Source organism: Nerophis ophidion, linkage group LG14 (genome assembly GCF_033978795.1).
Source record: "Nerophis ophidion isolate RoL-2023_Sa linkage group LG14, RoL_Noph_v1.0, whole genome shotgun sequence".
Classification (NCBI taxonomy): Eukaryota; Metazoa; Chordata; class Actinopteri; order Syngnathiformes; family Syngnathidae; genus Nerophis; species Nerophis ophidion.
The window spans coordinates 36,749,591-36,761,767 of record NC_084624.1 but is presented as its reverse complement, the minus strand read 5'-3'; the positions used below and the strand labels follow the sequence as shown (position 1 = coordinate 36,761,767).

Genomic DNA, 12,177 nt, shown 5'->3' with positions numbered 1-12,177 from the left:
ACATCACTCAAAAAAGGTTGACAAGCACTGCTCTACAACCTGTCATCACATACAGCGTGTATGCCCAGTCACATAATACATGCGGCTTTTACAGATACACGCAAGTGAATGCAGGGCATACTTGATAACAGCCATACAGGTCAGACTGAGGGTGGCCGTATAAACAACTTTAACACTGTTACAAACATGCGTCACACTGTGAACCCACACCAAACAAGAATGACAAACACATTTCGGGGGAACATCCGCACTGTAAGACTACATAAAAACTAAGATCACGCATCCTTTTTACTACAAACTCAATTTTAAAGGATTTTTTCACATTTGCCAATGAAACCCTTTCTCCCTAAGTGCGAATGAGTTGGAGCGCTTATCTAGAGTCAGGATGATGCTTGCCAACCCCTAATTAAATGATGAGTTTTGCCTACAACTGACATTTGTACTGTTTGTTTTGAATTGTACTAAATTAATTTAAATAAATAAGTAATTAATAAATAATTGAATTGTTGTCAAAATTGGAGCAGTACATGCTAGCTACTCAATTAGCTGCTAGGCCATCACTTTAATTTAAAAAAAGACCTTCTGATTTAATTTAAAAAAAATTATGTAGTACCTAAAAACTAAAGATTGTTGTTATTTACCGAACTTTAGTTTAAAGTAATTTTTCATGGCTTCAAGAGTGTTGCTTATATTCTAAGAGCCATTTATTTTGTGCTAACAGTGTTAATGAAAATATGGCTCTTATTTGCATTTTCAAACAATACCTCCAGAATATGCTAACCTTAAATTGTCTCAGCATTTTTGTGCTAAAGAGTTAACAGTGTAATTTCTTATCTCCAGGATGATGCTCGCTAACTACTTGGGGCGCAAGGGCCAAGAAACGTGCCTGAAAGGGGTGGCGGTCTTCTCAGCGGGATGGGATGTATTCGAGTGCACGGCTTCGCTGGAGAAGCCGCTGGACCGTTTCCTCTTCAACTCCTACCTCACCAGCTGCCTTCAAGCCTCTGTGCACAGGTCAGCCGGGTGGGGGCCAAAGAGGGATTAACTGCTGTCGCAAGCTCACTGCTAATGCTAGGGGTTTTAGCACTTGAGCAGTCTGGAGATTAAATTGTATTTTCCTGACTGGGCTGCTTTTCCCTTTTTTCTTGGAATTCCCATGTGGACGTTGCATGTGGGACCTGTTCAATTATCCTAATTGGTGTCAGTATTATTGCAATTTTTTTGTCGTAATCTGCCCACCAGACACAGGCTGGTGCTCGAACAGTGCTACGATATCGACCACGTAATGAAGGTAGGCCATCATCTACCATAAAGCAATCAATTGTCATTGGCACCTAAATGACCTTGAGCTCCGCCCTACATCTCAGGCCAGGACCATCCGGGAATTTGATGAGAGGTTCACATCCATCATGTTTGGTTACGCCACCAACGACGACTACTACCACGACGCTAGTCCCGTCCACAAGTTGAAATCGGTGCAGGTGCCCATGCTGTGTCTCAATGCTGCTGACGACGTCTTTTCTCCATCTCATGGTAAGGGACAAGTCATAGTCTGCATGCTAATATATTTATATTTATATACGTATATGTTCACATATATGTGTATGTATATGTTAGGTCAGGAAAAAACACAGAGGCTGTTTCATCCCTACAAGCCTGTTTCGCAGGTTTCTCTGTTCTTCAGGGTATTTTATAAAAATAAAAAAAATTCCTTGAAGAGCAGGGAAACCTATGAAACAGGCTTCTAGGGATGAAATAGCCTGCGTGTTTTTCCGGACCTAACATATATTCCGCTTTACCCCGATATTGAGCACTGTATAACGGATATACCTTGACTGTGTATATGTAAATATATATATATATATATATATATATATTTGTATATATATATATATATATATATATATATATATATGTATATGTATGTATATACTGTGTGTATATACAGTGGGGCAAAAAAGTATTTAGTCAGCCACTGATTGTGCAAGTTCTCCCACTTAAATTGATGACAGAGGTCTGTAATTTTCATCATAGGTACACTTCAACTGTGAGGGACAGAATCTTAAAAAAAATCCAGGAATTCACATTGTAGGAATTTTAAATAATTTTTTTGTAAATTATGGTGGAAAATAAGTGTTTGGTCACTTCAAACAAGAAAGACCTCTGGCTATCACAGACCTGTAACTTCTTCTTTAAGAAGCTCTTCTGTCCTCCACTCGCTACCTGTATTAATGGAACCTGTTTGAACTCGTTATCTGTATAAAAGACACCTGTCCACAGCCTCAAACAGTCAGACTCCAAACTCCACTATGGCCAAGACCAAAGAGTTGTAGAAGGACACCAGGAAAATAATTGTAGACCTGTACCAGACTGGGAAGAGTGAATCTACAATAGGCAAGCAGCTTGGTGTGAAAAAATCAACTGTGGGAGCAATTATCAGAAAATGGAAGACATACAAGGCCACTGATAATCTCCCTCGATCTGGGACTCCACGCAAGATCTCATCCCGTGGGGTCAAAATGATCATGAGAACAGTGAACAAAAATCCCAGAACCACACGGGGGGACCTGGTGAATGACCTGCAGAGAGCTGGGATCAAGGTAACAAAGGTTACCATCAGTAACACACTACGCCGACAGGGAATGAAATCCTGCAGTGCCAGGCGTGTCCCCCTGCTTAAGCCAGTGCCTGTCTGAAGTTTGCCAGAGAGCACATGGGAGAATGTCATGTGGTCAGATGAAACCAAAATAGAACTTTTTGGTATAGACTCAACTCGTCGTGTTTGGAGGAAGAAGAATACTGAGTTGCATCCCAAGAACACCATAGCTACTGTGAAGCATGGGGGTGGAAACATCATGCTTTGGGGCTGTTTTTCTGCTAAGGGGACAGGACGATTGATCCGTGTTAAGGAAAGAATGAATGGGGCCAAGTATCGTGAGATGTTGAGCCAAAACCTCCTTCCATCAGTGAGAGCTTTGAATGGTTGACCAAATACTTATTTTCCACCATAATTTACAAATAAATTCTATAAAATTCCTACAATGTGAATTCCTGTTGAAGTGTACCTATGATGAAAATTACAGACCTCTGTCATCATTTTAAGTGGGAGAACTTGCACAATCGGTGGCTGACTAAATATTTTTTTGCCCTACTGTGTGTGTGTGTGTATATATATATATATATATATATATATATATATATATATATATATATATATACATACACACACATGTGTATGTGTGCGTGTATAAGTATACATCAATAGGAATATACATATATATGTATATATACATGTGTATAGGTGTATATACATCATTATCAATTCTAGTTCTAAAATTGGCATATTTTGTGGAATTTTCAGCCTATATAAATAAGTCATGCAGTATTTGGAAACATTACAGCAATCTATATATATATATATATATATATATATATATCTCCATCCATCCATTTTCTACCGCTTGTCCCTTTCGGGGCCGCAGGGGGTGCTGGAGCCTATCTCAGCTGCATTCTGGCGGAAGCCGGTGTACACCCTGGACATATATGTATATAATTAGGACTGTCAAACTTTTAAAATATTTAATCGTGATTCAAAATTAATTACAGATATATATATGTATTTAGGTGTACCCTAGACATATAATTTTTCAATTTTTAAGGTAGGTGGGTTATACATGTATAGCACTTAATCAAAGCGCTTTGACACTATTACCACATTCACACAAGCTGGGGGTCGAACCAGGAACCCCTCAGGTTCTACCCACCAGTCTTCATGACTACATTATTCTGTTTGAAACAGCTCAACACAAAATGGATATAAACACGCTTTTGATGATAGGAAAAAAAATGCCTTGCCAGATTATGTGTTTTGTAGAAATACAAAATTTCAATGTAAAAATACAGCAAATGAGAAATTGCATGAGAAATAACAGTTGGTTGTCAAACATTTTACCTCATGACACCATCACCTGCACCTGTGTCTGTTCCTGCCTCATACACCCCGGGCCAAAGTCATGTGATCCTCAGTCTCCCACTGAATAAAATGAAATTCTTTAAATGTGGGCAAACGTAGAAATAAACCCGGGAGGCCCTCATTCTCCATTGTTTATAACGTTATTTGCTTTAGCTGGCCTTTTTACACGCTTTTCTAAAAAGATGTTGTCTCGAATTTGTATACTTTGCCCTAAGTTTCCTCTTGGGTAAATGAGTCGCTAATCTGTGGTCCGAAGAGAAGGACAGTCAATTCAGGATTCCATCCTTACTTTTGTGTGTTGTGCAGCCATCCCTGTGGAAGTGGTGAAGCAGAACCCCAACCTGGCCATGCTCATTACCTGCCACGGCGGCCACATTGGCTTCCTGGAGGGCCTGTGGCCAAGGCAGAGCACCTACATGGACCGAGTCTTCCGACAGTTTGCCCGGGCTGTCATCGAGCAAGGAAGTCGACTAGAAGACCTCACCTGAGAGGACCTCTACCAAGTGTCCCCCAGTCCCTCTAGTTCTTTACTAGTTTCTTTACTTCTGTCTTCATGCATTCCATTTGATCCTGATTTTTTCCGTCCTTACCTTCTTCAACCCTCCAACTTCCTTGCATTCTATCCTTTGTCCTTCCCTCACTGCATTCCATCCATCCTTCATTCCTTATCCTGCTTTTCTCTATTGACTTGCTTTCATCTTTGTCCTCCATGTATCCGTCCTTTTCTCCTTCCGTGCCGAAATGTAAAAAAAAAAACAATTGCTCTGATTGTAAGGGCACATCCTGTTAACTTCTTTCAACCTCATTTAGTTTTTCCTAGTCCTAATTTGTGACCATGGTTTCATTGATGTTTAGAACAATGATCGGTCACAATAGCTAGCTGTAAACATATTTTGATACAAGTACTGTAGCAAATAATTCAATCAAGTACAATACGCCTTTTAGCGTTCATCTGTAGAATTTTAGCCCTCAGGAATTTCATTTCTTTTTACTCCGGTTTCATTTTAGAGGAATAGTTTCACCCTTTTTCCATTTTTCGGAGCCATAATATTCAACACTCCTGCAATAGTTGTCCGTTAGACTACAGCTAATGTTAAAATAGGGCTAGCTTGTGCTGAGTTAGAAGTGACCAAAAATAGTTCAGCTCAACCATAAAAGTACTCAAATTTATTACAAGTGCGCAGTGCAACTAAGCAGATCCTTGATCCCGCCCACCTTCTCTTGATTGACAGATGAACTAATTTACTAATATATATATATATATATATATATATATATATATATATATATATATATATATATATATACCTTCATTTGATTATCCAGACAATAGTGCTCGATACCGTGGTAGAGCGTAATATGTATGTGTGGGGGAAAATCACAAGATTACTTCATCTCTACAGAACTGTTTCATGAGGGGTTCCCTCAATCTCCTGATGATTGAGGGAACCCATCATGAAACAGTTCTGTAGAGATGAAATAGTCTTGTGATTTTTCCCCACACATACATACATACATACATATATATATATATATATATATATATGTATGTATATATATATATATATATATATATATATATATGTGTGTGTGTGTGTGTGTATTATATTGACAAGGACAGGGCGAGGGTCAAATTGTCTAACAGTTTTTAATTGATTCTATTTATTTTTAAAGATGTAATGAAAAAACAATTGTGATTTAAAGCATATATAAAATATAATACATTACAGTATTTAAAATATTACATGTATATGTAGAATTATTTCATACATTTCTTTTATTTTTAATATATATATTTTAATACATATTTCATTATTTGTGTAATTGACCGTTTTTTAATTTTGCCACACAAAATATATCCTTTCTAGATGTATTTCACTCGATAATGCAAAGCAAATAGTTTAGCCTTAATGTCACCTTAAAGCAGGGGTGTCAAGGTCAAGAATGAATGATCTATGGCCCCTGGGATAATCTTTGATTAGTATTAGAACCGGCCCGCAGGCCACAGCCGCCTGCTGCTGTTTTGCACGCACCAACACTCCATCAGTATGACTTTAAAAATGATGTTCCACAGTAAATTTTTGGGACCCCACTTTTTGTACCAGTTTTGAAAACAAATGTTAAATGTATGCATTATCCTGTTATATCTCACATTCCATATAGAGTTTTGGAAAAAGGTTGTCAGAACCGTTACGTAATTCATTAAAGGGGAACATTATCACCCGACCTATGTAAGCGTCAATAAATACCTTGATGTTGCAGAAAAAAGACCATATGTTTTTTTAACCGATTTCCGAACTCTTAAAGGGCGAATTTGGCGATTTAAACGCCTTTCAATTGTTCACTGTCGGAGCGATGACCTTACACATTTTTACAACGGGAAGCAATCCGCCATTTTCTCAAACACATTACACACACAAGTCAAATCAGCTCTGTTATTTTCCGTTTTTTCGACTGTTTTCCGTACCTTGGAGACATCATGCCTCGCCGGTGTGTTGTCGGAGGGTGTAACGACACGATCAGGGACGGATTCAAGTTGACTTACGTGGAGTGTTCATCGATTAGCACAGCATGTTAATCGATGCTAACATGCTATTTAGGCTAGCTGTATGTACATATTGCATCAATATGCCTCATTTGTAGCTATATTTGCCTTCAGCCTTTCCCTCCACCCACATTTATTGCCAAACAAATACATACCAATTGACAGATTCAAGTTGCACCAGTGGTCGAAAGATGCGAAAGTCCATCGTTTGTTCTGCACATTTTACCGACGATAGCGATGCTAAAACAGAGATGTGTGGATATCCTGCGACACTCAAAGCAGATGCATTATAAACGATAAAGTCAACGAAATCACAAAGGTGATTTTTGTTGATGTTATTGACTTATGTGCTAATCAGACATATTTGGTCAAGGCATGACTGCCAGCTAATCGATGCCAACATGCTATTTAGGCTAGCTGTATGTACATTTGTAGCTATATTTGCATCCAGCCTTTCCCTCCACCCACATTTAATGCCAAACAAACACTTACCAATCGACGGATTTAAGTTGCTCCAGTGGTCAAAAGATGCAATCCTAGGTTAGAAGGCGATTGCCGAATTTGTCCGCGTTGCCTTTGTCCGTCGTGATATGGCTCAATAGCATCAGTTTCTTCTTCAATTTTGTTTTCGCTATCTGCCTCCACACTCCAACCATCCGTTTCAATACATGCGTAATCTGTTGAATCGCTTAAGCCGCTGAAATCCGAGTCTGAATCCGAGCTAATGTCGCTATATATTTCTGTTCTATCTGCCATGTTTGTATTGGCGTCGCGCAATGACGTCACAGGAAAATGGACGGCTGGATTCACAGATAGCGAAAATCAGGCACTTTAAAGTTTTTTTTCGGGATATTCCATGATGGGTAAAATTTTGAAAAAAACTTCGAAAAATAAAATAAGCCACTGGGAACTGATTTTTTTTGGTCATAACCCTTCTGAAATTGTGATAATGTTCCCCTTTAAAAAAAAAATTATACAAATGAAAACACATGTAAATGTATTCAGTTGTAAACATTCATTCACTTTCTTCTTTACTTCATGAATCTAAACTTTACCATTGCCGGTATTTTTTGCTATATTTTTAGTGTAATATTTTCAGAATGTGTTTGTTCTATTTTTGGCCAACGTGAGACAAAGAAAACAATCTGAAGTTGTCTTTATTTTTTTAGTTCTCATGACATGATTTTAAATAGTCTGGCCCACGTTTGCACAGATTTTCTTCCATGGGGCCCCTGAGAAAAAATTGAGTTTGGACACCCCTGCCTTAAAGAATAACTTTCCAGAAACATTTGTTTTTCAATGATGTCATTTACCAGTCAGAAAATAGTGTATTTGTGGTTTAATGCTGCGTACACTTATGACAGGAGACTATAGAATGTCAGTGAATGAACATTCAGTGACTGTGAAGCCATGAATATTGCACATGTTAAATAGAAATGAATTATGGGTGTCATCAAAGAACCTATAAAGTCTAGGATGTCTTTGAATGTCATCAAATGTACGCGCATCTTAAACTTACTGCATGCATACATGCTTCTGCATCACCTGTAGTTTGGTAGCATATATAATGACAAGGAATGTGGACTTGCACTATTTTAGTTTTCTTAATTTGTTAATATTTCACAGCACTTCATTCATGTCATGTGACGAATGAAAAAAGCCTAAAGGCAGTATTGACGTGAGGCTGGCTGCTGAATATAACGCACACAGGAAGTGTACTCAATCAAGTAGTGAGAGAGTGTGACCAGGCTGCGTTCAGGCTTGTCGCGTTTGGTTCCGCTACAAAGAACTCTGGTGTGTTTGCGCTGCTAATATAGTCTGAACATCATCAGTGTGCACTCAACACGTGGCCCGAGACCACTTAAGCAGTGGGTCTGGGTCAACCTGGCTGCAGATCGACTCACTTGAGCTCAAATACAGTGGGGCAAAAAAGTATTTAGTCAGCCACCGATGGTGCAAATTCTGCCACTTAAAATGATGACAGAGGTCTGTAATTTTCATCATAGGTACACTTCAACTGTGAGAGACAGAATGTGAAAAAAATATCCAGGAATTCACATTGTAGGAATTTTAAAGAATTTATTTGTAAATTATGGTGGAAAATAAGTATTTAGTCAACCATTCAAAACTCTCACTGATGGAAGGAGGTTTTGGCTCAAAATCTCACGATACATGGCCCCATTTATTCTTTCCTTAACACGGATCAATCGTCCTGTCCCCTTAGCAGAAAAAAAACCCCAAAGCATGATGTTTCCACCCCCATGCTTCACAGTAGGTATGGTGTTCTTGGGATGCAACTCAGTATTCTTCTTCCTCAAAACACGACGAGTTGAGTTTATACCAAAATGGATACACGGATGATACAGCAGAGGATTGGGAGAATGTCATGTGGTCAGATGAAACCAAGATAGAACTTTTTGTTATAAACTCAACTCGTCGTGTTTTTTGTCACTTGTGCCAGCTTTTTTTGAAAAATGTTGCAGGCATCAAATCCCAAATGAGCTAATATATGCAAAAAATAACAAAGTTTTCTAGTTCGAACATTAAGTATCTTGTCTTTGGAGTATATTCAATTGAATATAGGTTGAAAAGGATTTGCAAATCATTGTATTCTGTTTTTATTTAGGATTTACACAACGTGCTAACTTCACTTGTTTTGGGGTTTGTATGTTTTAGAAGCTTTTTTGAAAAATTAGATTGTTATATACAGCAGAATAAAATAATACCTAATGTGTTCAACCCAGCAGATGGCATTTTGGTTTGGAATATTTGCACAACATCGAAAAAGCTATGTAAAGGTATATTTTAGATGCTTTTTATGAAAGTAAGAAAAAATAGCAGAATACTGTATGTATTCAACCGAGCAGACAGTATTTTGGATTGCAATGTTTGAGTTACATAAGATATTATGAGACAAAAGCTCTTTAAAAGTATATTTAAAATTTTTTTCCTAAAATCTTACAGCCTAAATACAGCAGAATATAAGAATAACCGGTATTCAACCCAGCAAAGCCTTTTTTGGTCAGAAATATTTGAATTCCGTCATGTAGTATATTACAAAAACTCTTAAAAAGTGTCTTTTACAATCTCATTAAAAAGGTGAAATAAAAGGTTAAAGAAGCTTTTCATGAAATTTATGCTGGTAAATACAGCAGAATACAAAACATGTGACCAACAGATTAAGCCCAGCAAAAGTCATGTTGGTTTGAACTATTTGAGTTACGACTATTTTAGATGCTTTTTGTGAAATTTAAGTTGATAAATAGCATAATAGAAAAATGACCCCTATTATTGGAATTTGGGTTTACATTATTAAACTGAAAGCTGCCAAATGAAGTCCTTAATTTGTGATTTTTTAAAATATATATATTTTTTTACTGTACAGCGTTTGGTTTAGTGAAAACGACACCAGATTGAACGCTAAGCAAACCGCACCAAAGTGTGCACCAAGTATCTTTTTTGACATTTTTGGTTGGGACTGGAGTACCAAAGCAGAAGTGTGAACGCAGCCTTGAAAATGTTACACGACTGTATTCAGTACTTGAGACGTCAACATGGGGCAAAAAACTGTACGATGGGTGACCTTTTTGTCTAGTTTTTTTGATAAGTAGAGCAAAAAATACACTCCAGTACTACTTCTGTGTACATGAATGCATGACAAATAAAAAGAGCTGTCCAGTGCAGTGCGTTGAGGTCATCTACGCATTTTTAATTGATGTTATTCCTATTGAAAACATTTGCAGCAATAACAATAAAAAAGTGTTATCAGTACTGGTTTAATGTACATAATCCACATAAGTGTAATATGCTGTGTTTAATAAAAGATTTAAGAGCACCTATGCCTTTTTAGTATCGTTTATTGGTCCTTTGGATTGTTTCTGGCTGCACTTACACACCTCTAAGCCACGGACAGGATCAGCCTCCTGCTATACTACTGATGGCTTGTTTTTTTGTGTTTGTATATTATTATGAAGCAACTGTACAGATAAATAGATCAAGCAATTCAAAATATTTAACATGTTTTCTGATATATGATGAAAAAATAGGATAATCATTTTGTGTTATAGTGTAATCATGTCAGTGCTGCTTTTCATACCCTAGGGCCACAGGGCAAAAAAATATGTAATTTGGCTTTGTGTGTGTGTATATATATATATATATATATATATATATATATATATATATATATATATATATATATATATATATATATATATATACAAACACGTGTGTGTGTGTTTGTGTATTTAAAGGCCTACTGAAATGAGATTTTCTTATTTAAACGGGGATAGCAGGTCCATTCTATGTGTCATACTCGATCATTTCGCGATATTGCCATATTTTTTGCTGAAAGGATTTAGTAGAGAACATCCACGATAAAGTTCGCAACTTTCGGTGCTAAGACAAAAGCCCTGCCTCTGCCGGAAGCCGCAGACGATGACGTCACATGTTTGATGGCTCCTCACATATTCAAATTGTTTTTAATGGGAGCCTCCAACAAAAAATGCTAATCGGACCGAGAAAACGACAATTTCCCCATTAATTTGAGCGAGGATGAAAGATTTGTGTTTGAGGATATTGATAACGACGGACTAGAAAAAAAAAAAAAAAAGTTTAAAAAAAAACACGATTGCATTGGGACGGATTCCGATGTTTTTAGACACATTTACTAGGTTAATTCTGGGAAATCCCTTATCTTTCTATTGTGTTGCTAGTGTTTTAGTGGTTTAAATAGTACCTGATAGTCGGAGGTGTACGTCCACGGGTGTCTTGACGCGCAGTCTCTCAGGGGAGTTGACGGCAGCTAAGGACGACACAAGCTCAGCTTTTCTCCGGTAAGAACTGACTTTTTAACCACAATTTTCTCACCGAAACCTGCTGGTTGACATTTGGTAGGATCCATGTTGGCTTGACCGCGCTCTGATCCATAGGAAAGTTTCACCTCCAGGAATTTTAAACAAGGAATCACTGTGTGTTTGTGTGGCTAAAGGCATATATATATATATATATATATATATATATATATATATATATATATATATATATATATGCATATATATGTGTGTGTATATATATATATATATATATATATGCATATATATGTGTGTGTATATATATATATATATATATATATATATGTATATATATATATATATATATATATATATGTCTTGATTGGATTATCCAGAGAATAGTGCTCGATACCGTGGTAGAGCGCAATATGTAGGTGTGGGAAAAAATCACAAGACTACTTCATCTCTACAGATCTGTTTCATGAGGGGTTCCCTCAATCATCAGGAGATTTTAATGGAAGCATTCACATACAATGGTTTATATAGACACAGAGTGGGTGGGTACAGGCAGGCGTAGGGACGTGGTGATTGGCTCATGTGTTACCTAGGAGGTGTTTCCGTCTGTGGCGGCATGTTGAAATGATTTCACTGCGCTTGTTGAGGGATGATAGATCTGGAGGATATATAATAAACAGTTTCTCTTTTAAGCATAGGTTGCATCTTTTATTACCACTGTTGTAAGGTGTGCTGGATGCAAGAATTTGCCATGTTATTGAATATTCAACATTATTGTCTTTGAGGTTCCAAATGTGTTTGCTGAGTTCTGTAGAATTCTGCAGAGTCTGGTTTCTAAAGGAGGCGTTGTG

At 37.3% G+C, this 12,177-nt stretch overlaps 1 protein-coding gene across 1 annotated transcript in view; it reads left to right on the top strand.

Annotated features, from left to right (window-relative positions):
- Positions 1 to 5,339, top strand: part of abhd3 (abhydrolase domain containing 3, phospholipase) — a 37,083-nt gene extending 31,744 nt beyond the window's left edge. Inside the window, exons 6-9 of the mRNA XM_061920565.1 lie at positions 841 to 1,014; positions 1,243 to 1,291; positions 1,368 to 1,533; positions 4,280 to 5,339. Coding sequence (XP_061776549.1) covers positions 841 to 1,014; positions 1,243 to 1,291; positions 1,368 to 1,533; positions 4,280 to 4,461 — 571 coding nt within the window. The 3' untranslated portion in view covers positions 4,462 to 5,339. The remainder of the gene's footprint in view (positions 1 to 840; positions 1,015 to 1,242; positions 1,292 to 1,367; positions 1,534 to 4,279) is intronic.
- The last annotated feature ends 6,838 nt before the right edge of the window (positions 5,340 to 12,177 follow it).